The 20,978-nt window shown below is 40.9% G+C and overlaps 1 protein-coding gene across 16 annotated transcripts in view; it reads right to left on the bottom strand.

The window, feature by feature from the left end:
* SYNE1 (spectrin repeat containing nuclear envelope protein 1) overlaps positions 1–20,978 on the bottom strand; it is a 464,420-nt gene that overhangs the window by 139,784 nt on the left and 303,658 nt on the right. For 12 of the 16 annotated variants that reach the window (XM_013056743.2, XM_013056751.2, XM_013056755.2 and 9 more), the window contains 5 exons: positions 15,988–16,155; positions 15,614–15,775; positions 7,634–7,840; positions 5,357–5,530; positions 2,566–2,757 (listed from right to left, as the gene is read on the bottom strand). In XM_013056743.2, the coding sequence (XP_012912197.1) occupies positions 2,566–2,757; positions 5,357–5,530; positions 7,634–7,840; positions 15,614–15,775; positions 15,988–16,155 (903 nt within the window). The remainder of the gene's footprint in view (positions 1–2,565; positions 2,758–5,356; positions 5,531–7,633; positions 7,841–15,613; positions 15,776–15,987; positions 16,156–20,978) is intronic. The other 4 variants (XM_013056746.2, XM_013056747.2, XM_013056752.2 and 1 more) reach the window with 1 other exon arrangement.

Here is a 20,978-nt window from a genome sequence, read left to right as displayed (position 1 = left end):
AACTGAAAATACATAGTTTAGTCTGAAAAGAATCGTCATTACACCGAGAACACAGAAGCAGTCAGAGTGTATGTCGTATGTCGGTCAAGTTTCCACCACAGTATTGGTGTCCTGTGCCCCACCAGCATCTGACTCAGATAAGAGGTTTCCCTGGTATTGGCGTTCTAAGACCACACCCTGCCCTTTGGCCCTCTCTTCCCCCTCCTACACATTTTTCATCAGCTTCTTTTTCATCATTCTTTCCTCTACTTTCTCCAACAAACTTTCATCCCCCTGTAGGCATGCCATTACTCTTCGGATCTTAAAATGTTTCTTAAGCTTCTCATTTCTCTGCCACTCCTCATAGGGAAATTCCTGAGTCGTTCATACTCTCCTCTCCAACCTGTCTCCCCTCGTCCTCACTTTTCATTCCGAGTACCTCAGCCTTCCCTCCTCAGCTGCAACAGCTGCTGCTGGCGTCACCAAAGACCTTCGTGTCATGAGATCTAGTGGTCAGCTCCCAATCCTTCTCTCGCCCCACTGACCTGCAAGTAGCTTCCAGGAAACAAACTCTTCATCTTTCTCCCATCTCCCTGGTTTCTCCTTTTCATTCTATTTTGAGGGCTCCTCCACTTCTACCAAACCCTTAACACTGGAGTGTTCCAGCACCTGATTCTGGGAGCTGGGTCTTCGTCCCTCCTCAGTCCCTTGGGATCTTATCAAACCTCACGCCTTAAGGACCATCTAGAGGATGAGGACTCCAGTCTAGCTCTCACCCCTGAATTCCAGCCACGAAGTGACACTGAACAGGCATCTCAGACTTCACCTTTACAAAATTAGACTATTGACTTAACTACTCTTTCTGTTCCTCTGATATCTGTTCCTCAGATAGTTTTCACCTTTACAGAATCTAGGAAGTTCTCATCACCTCAACCTCTATACTTTGCCCTCTAACTGGTGTCTGAGCTTCTGCCCTGGTCCCCTATAGTGGATAAAGGCTGATCTTGTCACTCCTTTTGATCTTGTCATTCCCAGATACTCCAGTGGTTTCTTATTTCCTTTAGGGTAAAAACCAAAGTACCTACAATGCCTGTAAGATCCTTTGCACCATGTCCCGTTAACTGTGTTGGGCTTTAACAGATACCACACTAGCCACAGTGGCCTTCTCGAAGAGACCAGGGATGATCCCACCTGGGCCTTTGCACTTGCTTTCCCCTTTGTGTAGAACTCTCTCCTTCATATCAGCAAAGTTTTCTCCTTCAAATGTGACCTTCGGGAGGCTTCCTTGGACACCCTGTTTAGAACCGCTAATCTATGCAGACTGCCTTTCTCCATCGACTCACCTTCTGGTATTACACCTATAGCTCTTATCATCTCCTAACTTAATATATAATAATGGGTTTTAATTTTATTTATTTCTGTTTCCCCCAACCATAATCTTCTGAGGTTAGGAATATATAGACATAAACACAGACATATTGATACAAATATAGTTATTTTCAACCGTCTTTCACTCTGTTAAATAAAAGAGCAGCTGACGCATAGCTGCTTCTCAATAAATGTTCTCTTAATTTTTGTATAGAATAATAATAGTAATTTCTAATTTTTATAGATTAAAAAAGAACAAAATTAAAATACTGGACAGTATCAGAATGAAAGTTACATGAGGAGAAGTCTGGGTGAATGTGTTCTGAGGTTCTTATATTGACCTAGAAGAAGATTAAGAAATAAACTTAGAATTTGTGAGGTATGAGTGGTAAAAATAGATAAGGGAAAAAAGCGTTCAACCACTTAAAAATAAAGGTTAAAAGGGAGAAAGAAGAAATCGAAGGAAGAGAACAAAAAAATAAAAAACAAAAAATGAGATAACAGAAGCCTACACAGATCAGTAATCCCCATAAACTTAAATGGACTAACCACGTCCTTTCAAAGTCATAGATTTTCTGATTAGATAAACGTTTAAAACCAACAAAGTACAGCCAATATTTTTTTTAAGAAGCGAATCTAAAACAGAAGGACACAGAAAGGGTAAAACCTAGGAAAGTTAAAGGATACATCAAGCAAATATTACCCCCCAAAAGCTCTTGAAATCAAAAGCTCCAAAAACATAAAACAGAAAATCACTATTTGGGGATTTGTAAGGTCATCACGTGAGAGTAAAAAGGTTCAATTCACCTAGAATATATGACACTGTAAGGTATGAGCCCTAAATTAAAAAGCCTGAGTATATCTGAAAAACAGAATAGAGACGAATAAAAGACAAATATTAAAATGTTATAGAATATCTTAACCTATGACCTATGTTTAAATACTTTAGTATATTTGCTAAATGTGGATGTTTATTTTCATTTTCTTTCCTTTTCCTATATTGCAGTCTTCAGGTCTATGGATTCACACAGTCCTTACAAAACCTATCTGAAAATCAATGCCAAAGTGTGTGTAAAGGAGATCCAAGGGGAAATATGTGTCCTTCCCCAAATCTCCCTTTGGGGACACCAGGCACAGAAAAGGTCCCGCAGCAATGCCGTAGGATTGAGCAGTGTTGCCGGGCTGGCCTGCTGTGGTGGTGGTGGCGGGAGCCCTCACCTGGATGTTGAGCTGTTTGTCATGCAGCGCTCTCTGCAGCTCCAGGAGGCTTCCCTTGAGGGTCCTCAGCTTTACAGCCAGCTGCTCAGCCTCCTCCTTCGTGTGAGCCTTGCCCTCCAGGAGCAGGTTCTCATTGTGGACTGAGAGTTCCGATAAGGCCACCACCTTCTGCTCGATCTCCACCAGCATGTTCTGGAGCAACACAAATGAGGAGCACATTCACACGCCCTGCGGGTCTCCGCGAAGATCCTTTCTCACATAGAAACGCAACACCTCCTTCGTCTGTCACTGGAAGAGTATGCCTTTGGGGTTTTTCCTTACTTCTCTGACAGACCTGAACAGAGGTTATGCATTTTAAAAAATTCCTTGAGCTTCCTAATTTTTTTTCTCTTCTTTAAGTTTAGGTATTATATAATATTACATAATGGAAAACATACTGGAAAAGCACATGGAAAGCATATTTCTTCTAGCCAACGAATAAGGGGAAAAGACCATGCCTTTGTGGTATCCCATTATTATGATTGTTTTATCATTTTAGTGTTACATTGTAATGCTTATGACTGGTAAGAGTAAAGACATCATAAAATCAACCCTTAAGTGTCAACTTAAAGCTGATTCTCTCTTTCAAGAAACTGCTTTTTTTTTTTTTTCAGATTGCTGTTCTCATTTCTTGATTTTAATTTTTTTTTATATAATACATTTTTAACCTTGCATTTCCAAAAGTTTTCCTAAGAATTTTACTCTCACTTTCTGTGACAACTCTTTAGGGCTGTCTTTTCTTCTGAAATAGAGGCTAAATTTAGAGAAGGAGCAAACTAGTCTTCCTTCTTCCAAGGTAAGATTTAAAACAAAAACTAAAAAATTACAAAATAAAAACATCACAGCTAAACAAATAATAGCCATTTTATTTTCTGCAGAAATCACTCTGTTCTTATATTCCTTAATTCTGAACTTTTTAAAATGTGCTCTCTAACTTATATTCAGTCAAAGTAATATATGAGAAAAGATATTTTAAATCAGAAAAACTACCATCGACTTGTAAGAATATATGTTGGAACCAAGAAACTTGAACTAAATGGAAGCATGAAATGTTTAGCGTAATGGGGCTTAACGGATGATTTTCTGAAGATTATTTTTGAGAAACTAATATAATTCTGTGCCGAACAGACTTTTCCATTAGGCACAGCTGGCACAGTGCTGAGAGCTCATAATACTTTCAGAGAGCCAATAAAAATCTTAATTTTAATTTCTTCTAAAATCAGAAGAAAAATGAATATAATAATGAAAATGTATTAATAAATCCACTGTGGATCATATCACTCTTATACCAAAGCAGTTATAAAATAAAAATATAATTTTTGTTATTTTATATTGGAAGACACCCACAGAGTCCAAGTGTCCAGGGCCCCAAAAGTTATAATGAGACCCTAGTAATAGCCACAGTTCTAATTCCACGACTGGCTTAAATACTACATTTGAATGGACTGAGGAATTGCTGTACATTTGTGTGATTCCATATGCTTCTAGTTTCTAAAAATGTTGTCAAAATACCATTTCAATACTTCATAAAAACCCTGAAATGTATTATCTGAATTGTGGAATTTATGTATAGCTATAAAAATAGAGACATCCAAAAGGGAGAGGTAGGAGTAATGGTAAAACATAATTTGGGAACGTTAGTTAGTACATGTGCTAATTTTAAGCACTAGCAGGCAACGCAAAAAATAGACACTTCTTTCCAGCAAGAAAGGATATAAAGAACAGAAAACACTCACACATGGCTCTCTACTCTCCACCATCCAGGCAGAGAATAACAATGCTTTGAATACACATAGATAAGCTGGCTAGAGAGATTAAAATCCAAGTTACAATGATCACTGTTACAATAAATCCCAAATCATAAAAGGAATGATCAAAATAGCATACTCTATATTAAGAAAAAAGACAGTATTCCTTCATTAATGGTTTTTGCACATTTTCTGATTCTAAATAGGAGCCATATGAAGTCATGCATACTGATACTTACTGCTGCGGATTAGGTAAATCTTTCTAGATACGTGTTAGTTTGTTAAATGAAAGAGCTTCTAGATAGTCTTCACCCACGTGTGAAGTCTATTATGTTGCTAATCACTGAAATTCGGTGACTGGTACCTGGGAGTTCATTATCTATTCTCTATACTAATACATGTGTCTTAAAATCTCCATGATGAAGAGATAAAAAATATTACAATAAAACCTTAATATCATTAGTCCTTACATTAATTCCGAGTGGCTTCACATCAGAGGAAGGTAATGTTCTGCTCCGAAAGACAACCTTCCTATGTTTAGTCTATCTCTTTATAACTGACAGTTTTTCCAAGTTTTCCAAACAATGTATCAGAGTTAGAACCAAAATTACAACAGAGCACCTAGAGACACCTCCTGTTGTGTTCATCCACAGTCTGATTCACTGACAGTAATTCTTTTCATTGGGTCTGTAGTCCTTACTAGCCACTAAATATAAATACCGTAAGTGTTTTTGGTATTTATGGTCTTTAAAAAATGTCCTTTTTAGGAAGCTGAAGATTTTCTAAAGAGTAGATACCACTGGTAAAATTTTTCAAAAGACTAAATTCAATTTTGGATATCATTTATGTTTTCATAAGGTGTTGCTTTTCTACTTTCTAACTATATAAAGCATATGGATTGTGAAAAATCATATAACCATCCAAGTCTTTTTACTATTTTGTTTTCTATAGTTCAACAATATACTTTCTGATGTTGGCATTTTCCTTCAAGGCCATTTTTGTACCTGGCAGTCCACCAGCTGGGTCTCCATGTCCATAGGCTCCGTGGCTGTGCCCAGTGCCGTGTCCAGAGTAGCCTTCGTGCTCAAGAGCCAGTGGTCCAGCTCGTCGGCCTCACAGCGGTACCTCTGCAGAGCCTGTTCCTGTCTCTGTTCCTCAAGCTGCTCACTTAACTTCTCCTAATGAATTAAGTAAAATGTAACATACATCACCACCAGGTAAAGTCATGAGGATTCAACACAAAAGAGCCGGTTCTTTTTGGTCCTGGTTGTGCATCAGAATCACTGCGACTTATAAAGAAAAAAAAAAAAAAAAAAACCCATACTTTAGCCACATCCCAGAGCAATAAATGAGAGTTTCTGGAAATGAGTCTCAAGATTAGTATTTTTTAGAGGCGCCTGGGTGGCTCAGTTGGCTAAGCAACTGCCTTCAGCTCAGGTCATGATCCCAGAGTCCTGGGATTGAGCCCCATGTCAGGCTCCCAGGGAGTGCTGCTTCTCCCTCTCCCTCTGCCTGCCGCTCTGCCTGCTTGTGCTCTCTCTCTCTGTCAAACAAACAAACAAAACTAACCTAAAAACAAAACAAAAAAAGAAAAGAAAGAAAGAAAATCCCTGTCTTAACTTTGCAGGTCACCTTAAAAAAAAAAAGAAAAAGATCAGTATTTTTTAAATGCTTCTCTGATGATTCTAATGTGAACCCAGAGTTTAAGCTTCTTACATAATATGCCTATGGGGCTAGGCAGATAATGTAAATAACGGAAATTAACCAAGGATTAGAACAAAACAATGGCAGAAGATGGTAAACAGCAATAGATACTTTACCTCGATGTCTGGGAAAGTGTAAGGAGTGGTGGGGACAGAGCACCACCATAAAGTTTCAGACACGTGATTCCCCACATGAAGCGTGGGCTCAGTGGTACGAGTTTCTTGAGTGAAAGCAGAAATTCAAATTTTTTGGTTACATCTTTGGATTTTCTCAATGATGGCAAATAACTCATATTAAAAAAAAATCCAAGCCAATCACGTCATTTTAAAACTCCATAAGGATTTCATAGTGTGATTAGGAACAGTATTAGTGAATTCAAAAATTAATTCTTAAGACAAGGACTGTAAATACCTTATTTTAAAAATTATTTCATTAATAACTTATTATTGTCATTATTTTAAAAATTTCTGGAGTCACCTTAGAATCATCAGAGAAGTTTGTTGAAAATAGAAATTAAATATAGCTGACACATTATTTTAAATTTCTCTCAAACAAAAAATACATGAATATATGATTTGACTAATCTTACAATAGGTAAAACTGGAAAGAGCCTACACACAACAGGTCTATGTTCAACTGAATTACAGCATAACCAGCAGCTAAATAAATACTCTTAAGGATATAATAAGAAATGTATTGAGAACTGATTATGTGCCAGAGAAGGTGCTTCACTCTAGAGACACCAGGAGAGAGAAACTTGAAAAATCCTTAAGAGGTCCCCAGTCTAAGGGTGCCTGGGTGGCTCATTTGGTTAAGCATTTGCCTTTGGCTCAGGTCATCATCTCCGGGTCCTGGGATCGAGCCCTCCGTTGGGCTCTCTGCTCAGCAAGAAGCCTGCTTCTCCCTTTCCCTCTCCCCCTGCTTGTGTTCCCTCTCTTGCTGTGTCACTCTCTGTCAAATAAATAAAATCTTAAAAAACAAAAAAGAGGTCTCCAATCTAATCAAATTTATAGAAGCAACAATATGAACATCATTTATATTTAGGGCCAGGAACTATAAGAAAACAAAGAAAAAGCAAAATAACTTATTTTGTAACCTATGTTACTGTCACCAAAATTTATCTATTAAATAATGTTAATGTTAAGGAACATGAGAACCAGAATTGCAAAACTATTTTCATGAACTAATGTGCTCAAATTGGTTAAGGATGACTAAAGATTTACTCTTCAGAGTATTAGTTAATACTAGTCATAAAATGCCCTTATTTAAACAGAACAACCCATTATGCAAACCCTTCACAATTATCCTTCCCAAGGCTCACGTCTACCAAGTTTTGCTTTTCCACATTCTCAATTTTTCATGCTGAAATGAGTCAGAAAGTGGTGAAAAGACACATTCATGGCTCCACACTGACTCAGTGCTCTATTCACGGGACCCTCCTTGAGACACACACAATACCAGCTTCTTCTGAGTGGGAAACCATAAAAATGTCGATCACGTAAACAACCCGCACGCTTGTCAACACAAGTTGGGGACTGAATGTGGACGTGAGCGGCACCTTCTGAGTCACTCGTTACCTCCAAAAGCTGTCGCTTCCCTGAGGCCTTCATCTTGATGGTGGACATGCGCTCGGCCAGGACGGTGAGCGTGGACTGCAGGGCCAGCTGTTCTGCGGGGTCGGACTCGGGGGACTCAGACACCAGCTCCTCCGCGAGCGATGACTGGAGCGCGCTGATCTCATCTTGAAGCATGAGGATCTCGTCCATCAAGGCCTGTGGAGAAGACTGTGCAATCACAAGACTGTATGTATTTTTGGGGGTCTGAGGAATCACATCCCTAGCGGAATCTCACCCCGAGATGAGTGAAGGTAGTTCACGGGCAAGTCGTTGAACCAGCAAGTGGGTCCCACTAACTAAAGCTCTGAAATGAAAGTACCAGAATGAATGCCAGGGCGTTTCTGACTTCAAAACCGATCTGAACCAGTTAATTAGTCCTCCTGACGTTCGGTTAGGCTCAGCTGCTGTCCAAGGAGAGGGGTCATGCTCAGTCTGAGTCTACGATTCCGTGTTGAAAACAGAATTCACTATTTTCTTTCTCTACGTGATTTTCACCCACTCCCCACTTCCCCAAGTCTGACACAACACCGCGGTTTAACCCAAAGCTCACATGACTCTAGACCAGGGAGATCCGTCCCGTTTCTACGTCCTCACCCTTTCCTGGTTGTCTCCTGTCCATTCCTGAGGTTTCAAATGCTTTCTAATACTGAATGCTCACACGGGTGTATCACTTACCCAGACATCTCTCCTAAATTTTAGGCTTTATACTCAACGTACAGGTTTCCTGGTATCTCCAGTGTGAACCATACAAAGCCTGCTTCCTCCTCGGTCTTCCTCATCTCAGTGGAAGGTAACATTCTAGCATTGTTCAAGCTCAGGACCTAGGAGTCTCTCTTCATAGCCTCCCTCTTCCACTCGCCACATCCAGGGCAGCACCAGTTCCTCCCGGATGTATCCTGCAGGTGGCCTCTGCCCCACCCCAGGTCAGAGCCAGCTCTCTTACTGAATTGCTCTAATGCTCTACGGGTTGGCTTTCCTGCTTACCGGTTTACCTGGCTGCTCCCGTCGACTCTGCACAAAGCAGTTGGAGTGAGCTTTTAAAAAGGTAATCAGATCCTCTCACTCCCCTGCTTTAGAATACTCAGTGGCTTCTTGCCTGTAAAGGAAGAGCCAGACTCCTTGCCCTACTTGTACATCTCGCCACGCTCGTCCCAGTACCTGATCATGATGTTCCTGCCTCCTGTACTCATGCTAGGACCTCCAGGTCTTTTGGGGAAACAGCACACTGACTTCTTTATTCACATCCATCACGATTCTATACACGGTTTTTATTTCTTGGCTTTTGGTATGTTATGACTTGCTCTTTAGGATCTTGACAGGAGAAATTCTTATTTAGGACTTGAATGGTGTGTTAGGAAAAACAGGTGCTGGGGCGTTTGGGTGGCTCAGTAAGTTAAGCCTTTGCCTTCGGCTCAGGTCATGATCTCAGTGTCCTGGGATCGAGTCCCGCATCGGGCTCTCTGCTCAGCAGGGAGCCTGCTTCCTCCTCTCTCTCTGCCTGCCTCTCTGCCTACTTGTGATCTCTCTCTGTCAAATAAATAAATAAAATCTTAAAAAAAAAAAAAACCAAAACAAAACAGGTGCTACCCCCGCCTTCCTATTTACTAATATTTCATAGTTGCTAACGTCCCCGTACTTGGATGGTTCACAGCTCTGCCACCGACTGCAGGCTTCAGGGTAAGCCCAGTGCCTCCTCAGAGTGGGCTCTCAACAAATACTAAAAAGCCAAACAACAAAAAAAACCTTCTCTTCTCCTACTATCAAGTGTCATCACACTCAATTGATTTTTAAATATTTACACTGAAGTTATTCTATACATCTAGAGAAGTGCACAGACTCCTAAGTATCGGTCTGTACATTTTCACAACCCATGTCCCGCCACTCAGATCAAGAAACCAAAAGGAACACAGGCACTCCTATCCAAAATATAGAAACCACTTTACACATCAGTAAGAAAAGAAAAGGAAGGACTCCAGCGGACCAACGATTTTTAGCAGGCAGTCCCAAAAGAGGATATCCAGATGGCCAAGGAGCATAGGGAAGAGTGCTCAACCTCGTCAGTCATCAGGGTAATGCAAATTACAACTACAGTGAGATACTGCTAGGAACCCTCTGAAAGGCTTAGGTGGAGAAGATCCCCAAAGCAGGTGACAGTGGCGTACCATACGGAGGTGACAGTAACCAGCCCTTCACACAGTCAGTATTAGCAACTTCCATCATCGTGACAGGGAGGGAAAGAAGCCAGACACAGAACAATACCTCAGGCATGATTCCATTTTTATAAAGCTCAAAAACAAGCAAGAGTAGTCTGTGATGTTTACAGGTCACATGGTGGTGATCTTTGGGGAGGAGGTAGGTCATAACAGAGAGGGGGTCCAAAGGGCTTGTGGAGTCCTAGGAGTGTTCCTTTTGGTTCTGCGCATTGCAAATATCTGCTCCCACTTTGTGACATAGTTGTCCCTTAACGGGAATGATTTCCCCCCTGCTGCCTTTCAATAAAATAAAGTTCTTAATTTTATCATAGTCTAACATATCAGCATTTTCCTTCACCAGAAAAGTTAGGGTTAGACTTGGTGTCCTATTTAAGAGATCTTTGCCTACCCAAGCTCATGAATTATTTCTCCATGTCCTCTTCTAGAAGAAGATACTTTAAATAAAGTACAGCCCATGAAATGTATCAGTTCGCAAAATGCTTGTTACCAGTTCACGACAAGATTGAGAGAATGCAGGTGTCAAGAAATTTTTAAAGCAACGTGACATTGACATGCTTAAGCAGTATCTTACTTTATTTTGCTAAAATACTGATCTGATGGGTCAGAAATTTCAAAAATTAAGTACTACAGATAGTTTGAGAAGTTTTGTTTCAAAACTTTTTTTAACCTTCATATTTAGATCTACAATATACCCAAACTTAATTTTTGTGTCCAGGGTAGGCAGTGGTCAAAATTTTTTTTATACAGATATACATCTGACCCTAGATGACTTATTGAAAATATGTTGTTCGGGCGCCTGGGTGGCTCAGTGGGTTAAGCCTCTGCCTTCAGCTCAGGTCATGATCTCAGGGTCCTGGGATCAAGCCCTGCATCGGGCTTTTTGCTCAGTGGGGACCTGCTTCCCCCTCTCTCTCTGCCTGCCTCCCTGCCTACTTGTGATCTCTATCTCTGTGTCAAATAAATAAATAAAATCTTAAAAAGAAAAGAAAAGAAAATGTGTTTTCACCCACTGTTTTTCAGTGTAATATTTGACATAAACCAAGTGTCTCTATAGGTGTCTGTGCACTTATGGCTTCTAATTCTGTTCCATTGACTCAGTTGGGGTATTTGTGCCAATGCCACACTATCACAACTATTATTGCTTTGTAAGTCCTACTCTCTGGTAGGATCCATCCATCAACCTTATTCATTTTCTTTTTGGTTATCTTAGCTATTTTTGATGCTTTTCATTTGCAATATATATTTTTATACATGTACAAAATATTTTATTTTTAAAATTTTAATAAGATTTTATTTATTTATTTATTTGAGAGACAGAGAGAGCAAGTGAGAGTGAGCAAGAGAGCCAGAAGGAGAAACAGGGAACACAGGGCTGATCCCAGAGCCCCGCTGCATGACCTGAGTCAAAGGCAGACACTTAACCAACTGAGCCACCCAGGTGCCCCTCGCAAAATATTTTAGAATTAGCTTGACAATCTCCATCAAAGAACTTGCAGAAATGTTTTAATGAGATTGTAATGAATTTAAAGACTGACCTTGTTTGTTTTACTTTGAAATGCCTTTTCTTCAGTAAATTTTCCACTAATTCATAACTATTTTTGGTTATTGTCAAATACATAAAATTCATATTATTTTTTCAAAGGCTTCTCCATAACTAGACTGACCCTATTATGTCTTTTTTTTTTTTTTTTTGCACTGACCCTCTGTACGAGCAAGGAGAGGCTCGCTACTCTGTGCTTCACATGTGTTTATATTTATAGTGCCTCCTACCCACTCCTGTTGCCACTATAAATTTTTAAGATCTGTCTTTCCCAAAAGGCCTGAATTTCCTTTTATCTACTTCCCATCGCTGTAACCCACAATCTCATTGCTTTATTTGTACAATGTGTTGGTGATTCACCCCTAAAAGCACATTTTTAAATCACATATTCATGAAAAGTGTGTGTTTTTTTCCAGCTGCGCACATAGTAGGTGCTCCACACATCTAGGTCACAACAGATAAAAGAGGTATCTGAATCATGAAGCAACCAGAAAGAAAAAAGCCACCTCCTTGAGTCTCAGCAGAGTTGACCAGCCAGTGTGCGGTGAGGTCACCAGCTTCTGTTTCAGGCTCACAATGTTCTAAAACAGCTCTCTGTCTGTCTGGTCTGCAGTAAGGAATAAGTGATTTAGGCATCCTGGAATGGCTGGTTTGCATCCTGTTAGGGTCAAGCCTCCCCATTAATGGTTCAGCTTACTCTCAAGGGGGAGTGAATGTTTTTAGAAGGTAGCTATCGTTTTAAACTTTGAGGTCCAGCAGCCAAGCTTATTGGAGATGGGGTTTTCTTCTGAGGTAAAATGTTTTGAGATCACATAGAGGGGGTGGTTGAATGACATTGTGAAATTATTAAATGCCACTGACTGCACACTAAAACGTGGTTAATTTTATGTGATTTGAGAATTTCAACAAAAAGATCCAACAGTCAAATATATCTCCACCCCATAACTCTGTCTCAGCTGGTGGCCAGCTGTTCCCTACAACATCCGACTTAAGACTAAGAGAAGGAGAAGAAATGCACATCTCTGGGTTTCGGACTTGTTTTTACAAGGAGCATATGTGCATGACACTTCTGCGCTTTAGAGAAGTACCTTGGGCTTCTCTAAAATGACTCATTTTGGAGAGAACATGAAGTTCATGCTTGGTTTAACACCAAAGGTATACATGAATTTTATTATGACGTTCAGAACTATGCACACCTCGTTTCGAACTTTGAGTTGTCATGTATACTGAGAAAGCAAAAACAAAAAGAAAATGACCTCAGAGCTCTGCTTACTACCCATCTCAGACCTTAATGTGGCAAAGACAACACACACCTACAAAGCATGAACTGTCCATGACCATGAAGGTCCCTATCAAAGAAAGCCTTATCACTTAGAACAGCCACAAGTCAGCTTATGAACTATAGAGATGTCTTAAAATTAGATCTACCATACAATTTAGACACAGCACTCCACCCAAATTCAGCAGATTTCGACAAATGTTTAGAGGAAAAACCTAGGAATTCTTTAAAGAAACATCAATACTTCCAAGAGAGAGTTGGGAAAGAAATAACAAGTTAAGTGTTTCTATTAATTTTTAGAAAATATAAAAAACATACCTGATTTCCTCATCCGCATTCAGCTGGAACTTAGAAATAGTAATTCTACAACAGTTCTTGAAATTTTTAAAATGCCTTCCAGAAGCTAAGAACTAATTTAGACTTTGTGATACCGTTAGCTTTTCACGTGGGCAGCTCTGTCCCAGAATTTGTAGAACATAGGTACAGATGGTAAAAGTAGGTCAGATGGAAAATTTTAGATTTGTGATCATATGAAAAACATTACATTATTTATATTTTCGTTGTCTCTCATTAGAGCATTAATATAGTTATTAAGTTCAGATGATGTGTAATCATCATGAAACTAGCTACATCCCCTCATTACCATTCCCAATTTAGAAAAAGATACAGAAAGTCAAGTGGTTGGCATTAATTACAAGAAAACTCAGATTCATTTCTAATATTTAATACTTAGCATTAACATGCAATTTTGAGTTTTCTCCATTAAATCCCTTGAACAAAATAATAATTGTGTTCTACACGTCTCATGCATGTTTTCACACCAATGCCAGCCAGCCACGCAGGGGGCGGTAGCCCTAATTGGGAGCTAATTTGCATCTCCCATTAGGAACTCTGAAATGTCAGGGCAGACTAGCAGGATCCTGTTCTCACGCAGTTCCTAAATCCTGGGGGGGATCTAGTGAAGGGTCTTGGCAGGCTGTGGTCAGTCACCTAGGACACTAGCATGATGGTTTTGGTTTTTTTTAAAATATTTTATTTATTTTTTTGACAGACAGAGATCACAAGTAGGCAGGGAGGCAGGCAGAGAGAGACGGGAGGAAGCAGCCTCCCCGCCAAGAAGAGAGCCCGATGTGGGGCTCGATCCCAGGACCCTGGGATCATGACCTGAGCCGAAGGCAGAGGCTTTAGCCCTCTGAGCCACCCAGGCGCCCCAGCATGATGGGTTCTGAACAAAGGCAGAGATGACCCTGAGCATTAAGAGAGTCAAACTATGTCAACCCTCCCTGGAACCCCTGGTCCTGATAATCTGAGCCGGCAATGCTTAAATTCACTCCAGTGCACCCCTGGGATAATTTATGCCAAATTCCTTTTGAATGCTTAGAGAAAACTGGAACCAAATGGAGGTGGTTTTTCTCCCCGCTCCAGGCATAGGGCTGTGGGGGGGCGGGGGAGCAGTTGGAATCCTAGTGAGCACCCTGGTGTGACACAAACAACACCTCAGTAACCGTGAGGTGGTGGCAGCTACCGTATCAAAGAGGACAGTGGCACTTGGGAGAAAATTTCACTGTAATCGTCACCTAAATCCCTGGTTATCCTCATGTTTGGTTTATCCAGGTAAACAAAGATAGCCTTTAATTTTCTATTTTTATAACACCCTCCCCAAACCAGACCAACTACGGATGACCTTGGGACAGCAGAAAGCACCAAAGAAGGCAGTTTTATCAAAATAAGGCTTAAAAATGGGTGGTATCCACTTTGGTCTCTATCGTAAAAAGTTATCAGAGTGTCAAAAACCTGAAACTACTATTTCTCAATAGGTTGTCTCTAGATGAAATGTTCTCATTTTTGTGTTCTTCTGTAAGGTCCTATACTGTAAAAGAATGAAATCTTGTTGTAGACTATACATATGAACAACTAGTATATTACAAGGATATCCTGGATTCCAAAAACAAAGTACAGAGTTTCACTCTTAAAGCTCATAAATGTCCCCATACTTGACAGATACGCGTATCATGCCATGCTTTTACAACACTTCATTTGCATCTAAAAATACCTTCCTTTTCCTCTGCCTTTTATAGCGTCATCACATGCTCCTTCTTTGTGCTTGGGGTCGGTAGTGTTTCCCCCATCAGCGTGACTGCATATTTAGGTGACCACCTCAGCACCCTCGGTCCCATCACACCCGATTGTGCATTAACAGCACACTCGATCATGTTGCTGAAGCATTAACTAGATTTTAACATATGCACTTTCTTCGCATGCATTTTAAACGGATGCATTTTTCACATCTTTCGGAGTTAGGTTAATGTAATCATCTCGGTTTCTCATGGAAAGCCGAAGTTTTGCCTAGTTTATATAACTTCTAAATAATGATTCAAGTCAGGGACAACCCTAAGGGTATAACTTTGAATATAGGTATAACCCTATTCTTCAACTGCTTCTTTGTTCACTTAAGCCTGAGAATTATTCTCTCATGATACTGGGAAGCTGCTAGGCACGCACCAGCTAAATTTCTTAAAAACAACAATAACCAGAGAAGGGGGACGTGGGGTACATTCTATTCCTACAACAATAGCTCACAACAACAATAAAATAAATTGGCACCTAGTAGTAGGAAAGGCGCTCTGTGTGACAGAAGTAAAGAAGCAATACTAATGCAGGCAGCTTTCTTTAATTAAGTTCGAGGTCTGAATGTCTATCTTCCCCTCTGAGATCCCTCCCTGAAGCAGTGGTGGAAACAACCACCTTTTGGAATCTTGTTTACTCTGTAAGAACTGATATTTAAAAAAAAAAAAAAGAAGTCAGGCTGCTCTCCCAAACCATGCTTGGCCGCTTGGCTGGCTGATCAGTCAGTCTTAAGGGTGCACCTACTTAATCATGCAGGAAGCTGAAGTCATTGCTATTATTACCTGATGTTCAGCCATCTGGCTCTCCGGGCTCCTGCCGGGCTCCAGACTCTCACTGAGTTTCATCTCGATGGCCTCCATCTTCGTGGAGATGGACTGGAGGGAGTCCTGGTACTTCTGCTGACGTTCCAAGGCCTCATAGAGACTGCGCTGCTTTTCACTGATCTGGAGAAGAACAGGATGTTACCAAATGTTTCCTAGCCCCTTATCTCTGTGATTATGACAGTTCTTTCCTCATATGACTTTCTTACCTCTGTGGCCCAACAGAGGGTACTCAACGGTGTACCCAGTGTGTAAACTCGCTGCGCGTGTTGCGTAAGACAGTCGCTAAGGTAATCCGTGTCTGGCCGACTTAATGCCACGTTTCAGAGACTTACCACATTTTTTAAGGTTTCCCAAGAACGCTGCAAATCATCTAGTTTAGCAGTAGCAGAGGGCTCCAGCCCTGGTTCGTAGAACTCTTGAGGGGGCAGCGAGCTGGGGTGTATCCTTGCGGCGTCGGTCTGCAACCTCTCAGGGGACAGCGCTTGGTAATAAGCAATGTCCTGTGGGGACAAAGCCCAGTGTCAGACTCCAGAGAAAGACAGAGCTCACATGCTCTGGGCACTCTTTGTCCCGTGGAGGAAAGGCTCAAGACCCCCCTCCGACCCAGGGGACTATAAACTATAGAAGCTAGTAGAATTCTTGTGACAAGAAGAATTTAAAGATCATATCGAAGCACATTACAGTTTCTTCTCAATTTTGGCTTCTATTAAAAAATGAACACATTTGCCAGTATTTCAATTGGCAAAACTCATTCTTAGTTTTTATTTGGTAAAATGAAGATACAAACGATTTGAGTGGAACACATGTTTAAAGCCTGATTAACTAGTAGGGCAAAAACAGAGAATCCAAATGATCTTATTTCCCAAAATGTTGTTTCATGTATTGGTGAAAGCTCTACCTAATTTTAAAAAGTACTTGATTTATTCATTTTTTAAAAATTAATTTTTATTTAAATTCAATATAGAAGACTGGTGAATCACTGACCTCTACCTGTGAAACCAATAATACATTATATGTTAATTGAATTTAAGAAGCACTTGATTTAAATAAATCTGTACGTCATTTTTAAGACACAGCCAGACCTTCAGTATTTGTGAATCCATTAATCACAGAAATTAATTAAAATATTTTAATATTAAATAAAGGAAAATGTAACGGCTTAGAAGTTAAAACTACTCTAAGAAACAAATGGTGAAAGGGATTCCTTCTAAGCAATTCCTGGAGTAGACTAGAAATAATCAACTTAAATGATGAAAAACAAACTTCTGCATTTTTTATTAGTTTCTTGGGATATAAATAACATTACATATTTTATAGTACTCATAATGGAATCTACTCTCTCAAGACATGTAAATTCATCTGTTCTCAATTGTTTCTATGCTTGTGTGTTAATAGAAATTGAATTGGGGAGTAATGTTTATATTCTGGGAATTCGTATTATAAAGTTCACTACTTTTACAATTATACTGAAGAAAACTATGCATATGAACTTAAAATACCTGAGCCTTATGGATAATAATGTCTTATGAAGGTCCCAGCCCCTAGAAAAACCAAAGTAATAGCAGGAAGGGGCCTGGCATTTAGCGGTCTGTGCAAGGACAAAAGCAGGATTGTGTAGTAGGAGGAGTTCCGACAGGAGTCTGACACCCGAGGAATCAGGACAACCAAGATTCCAGTGGAAGTTCTCCTCCTAAGTAGCTCTGTAATTGGAGAAATTCACATCTCATGAATTGGTTCCCTCATCTGTATAGCACTGGAGAGTTCAGAGGATTAAAGGAAGCCATATTAGAGAGGCCATGAGGATCTTCTATCTATTTTGTTGGCGGTGGTGTTGAGACTTCTGGGTAAGTCCCCAACCTGAACTGATGGCATTGGAATGTGGAGACTGGTTCCCCTTCATTTGTCATCCGGTCGTCATCCTGAGTAGACGACCTTGCTATTCCCAAGTCTTTGCTCGGCTCATCCGCGCTCATGCTCCCCTACTCTCACCGGACGTCCGCCCTCCGCACTCTTGAACATGATAGCCTGCCATCACTGAATTGGTTCACCCCATGTGCACTTACAGCTACGTCTAAAGTTACTTAAGCTCTTCTCTCACCAACACCTTTGCTTCCTTCTTCCCTTAAACTCTGCTTTACCCATCTGGAAAATCCCAAGCAGGACTCAATCCAATTTTACTTTCCAGGGTGCATGTGTACGCACGCTCACACCCATACACACACACACTCCGCACACAAGCACAGACACATAGCTGAAACCACTGAGATCATCCCGAAACTTCTCAAATTTCCAAAAACCTATCTATTTTCAGACTCACCATGATCTTACACTTGCCAGTTTCCTTGCTTAAGGATAATCTTCCCACCTACTTCCAGAATCCCGGCCACCTTCGCTTTTTCAAGGATATTCGTCCGTGAATACCTTCCTCTTCTCTCTCTCTAATGACTTTTTCTCCAGTATATAAACAGAGTCAATATTTTTCAGTCTAAAAACATATTTTGGGGGGGTATTTTTCTTCTAGGACACCACATAATGGAAAAGTCCATAAGTCGTAACATTATGTGTCATCACACATGAACACACAGTCATGATACCATTTCTTCCTTTTCTCCCTTTCGCTTGATAATTCAGCTTCTAGTAGTAGTAGAATAGCAGTTTACATTTGATAATGCTCACTTTCTCACCCTCAATCCACTTCCAAAAACCCAGTTGAGCTTCGATCCTAATGACTCTTTTACTATGAAACCAACTGATTATTTTCAGCCCTTCTTCTGCCTGACCTTTCAGAAGCATTCAACACTGCTGCCCGTCCCCTTCTGGAAACACGTTCCCTTGAATCTGTCCTCCTTCTAGCTCTGGTCACTCAAGCTTTCTCTCGTGTAGTTTGTCTTTTACCCCTCACTCTGAAATATGGGCGATTTACAAGCTCCATACTCACAAATTCATTTGTACATTCACATCCCACATGCCCTTCACACTAGACATTTCAAAAAAAAAAAAATCCAGGATGAGAACTGAATTTAGGGGAAAAAAAACTAACATTTTATCCCCCTTTCAATAAATGGAACTTCTACTCAGCAAAGCTCTGAACTTGGAATTCTCTATTTCTTCTTTCCTTTTCCATCCACCGCTTATTTAGGATGAACTCTATTGACATATACCCTTGCCATGGCACTGGTTTAAGTTCTCATTAGAGCAACAGCTTCCTAATTCTCAGGCACAAACTGGCAGCCCGCAGGCTACCTTTGGCCTGCATACCTTTAGCTTGGCTTATGCAGTGTATTAAATTGTTGAAAATGTCATCAAATTAGGGAGAAGAGACTTTATAAGAATCAAGATTCACAGCTCTTTCCACGAGGTTACAGCAGTTCTAACAGAGGAGAGGCTGCTTGGTGCATGAACGGAGGTGCTGTTCAGGTCCCCTTCACCCCCCGACCTGTTTCTCTCATGAACTTCACCAGTGCTGGCCCAGGCAGGCATCAGAGTGTGCAGCTCCTGTCCCTCACCAGCTTCTGGTTCTATTTTATTGTCCACAGTGATCCAGGATGATCTGTTCTAAAACCGACTTCTGCACATAGCTCCTAGTTAAATTCCCTCTGCGGTTAACTATGAGCTTCTGGATCAAGTTCAATTTTTGGTGTGTGGCCTTCACGGTCCTGTCCTTCATGATGTGTTTCCTTCAGTCCCCCAGTCTCTTTTTTACCCCCTCTCCCTCCTCCTCCAAATCTGGTTCTCTAATTATCCTGGTACTACTTGCAGTTGTCTTGATGGGCTATTCTCCGTCCAATCAGCACTCCTTCTGTAGGTCCTTCCCTCTGTCTGAAAAACTTCACGTCACTCTAGTGCACACCAGCTGCCTAACTTGCACTCCTTTCTGAAAGCTCTGGGTGCCACCATTGACCCCCCCGAACTTCCGGGTCAGGCGCTTGCTCCAAGAACACCCTCACATGCAGTTTTCCCACTGTCATGGCTCTCGTCCCCCGCTACTGTGATAACTCGCCTGCTCCCACACAGACTGTGAGCTCTCTTAAGACCGGAGTGAGCTTGCTGTCTTTGACTCTGAGCCTTTTGTCTTTGACTCCGAGCATGCCTTAGGGAGTCTGGCAAATAACAGGCAGGCATATGCATCCCTAAGGAATCATACCTGTATAATCACTTTTATAAAATTTATCATCTTACATACACAGAAGGTAATACTACTGTCCACAAAGAAAAGCAAGAAGTTGCTTTAAATGTAAAAATTTTAAAGACTCTTTTATAGAAAAAGAAACCTCTCAAAAAAGCCAGAATAAAACAAATATGTTATATGTTATTTAAAAAAATGCTTCCCCCCCCCGCCCCCGGTTCTTTGTTTTGTGTGTGTGTGTGTGTGTGTGTGTGTGTGTGTCACATTGTGGGCGTGTACGTGTATCACTCAGGTGGATTTAACAGGACTGACAATTCCTGGTTTCTTAAAGCATTTGAAAATATATATCACCTTTTGTAGATGAATAATTTGTATCTATTTGAGGGCTACATAGATTCAATAACTAGAATCAGTCCCATACAGCTGGCAGGGAGCAATCATCCTTAAGACACAGGTCTCTTGTCGCTTTGTGCCTACGTTAGGAGAGTCATTATCCTGCAGATTCCTGGGAACCTACATCTGGAAAGCTATAGCTACTATTTCATTAACATGGTCCAGGTTAAAGAGTACTTTCGGGCTTCACGTCACACTGAATTTCCACAGTTTTGTGAACTGAAAAGCACTGCTTCCCATCACAGAGGAGGACACCAAGGGACTTTGCGGGCCCTTTCAGCTAACAGGCAGGAGACCTGGCCCCCGTCCTAAGCCTTTAACCAGGGGTCTGGCACTCTATCTGGTACAAGACGGCGCTTTTCAAACTTTGACTTCTGTTGACCCTACTGAGGAGCCCGACTCCTGCTTTCCTCCTGCAGCCAGTGGGACAGGGGCAGGGGGCCCTGGGGGTTGCCTGGTTCTTTCCACTCTCTGGGAAGCTACACCATTACCACATTTCAGCTAATAGCTACTGTCAGAGGCGGAACACACTGCCTGTGGGGTGGGGTGGGGAAGCAATCAGTTATATAATGAAGATCTACTTGCAGAAGCAGCAAGCCCCAAACCTTTTCTTAACAGCTGCAATTTTATAAAGCGGTTATATTTGGCTGCCCTCGAAACAGTTGTGCACATTCTGTACAGTATTTTGAGTCTGAAAAGTAGAACTTAGGGGGATTCTAAATGTCTTCCTCGGCTTCCAGAGAAAGCTTGTTGGCCATGTTGGGGTATTTGCTCATTTTCCTCTGACTTCTATGACTGTACAAG

Source organism: Mustela putorius, unplaced genomic scaffold (genome assembly GCF_011764305.1).
Source record: "Mustela putorius furo isolate JIRA1106 unplaced genomic scaffold, ASM1176430v1.1 tig00000450_pilon_pilon_pilon, whole genome shotgun sequence".
NCBI lineage: Eukaryota > Metazoa > Chordata > Mammalia > Carnivora > Mustelidae > Mustela > Mustela putorius.
The sequence above is the reverse complement of the archived record's forward strand: the minus strand, read 5'-3'. Positions and strand labels throughout refer to the sequence as shown.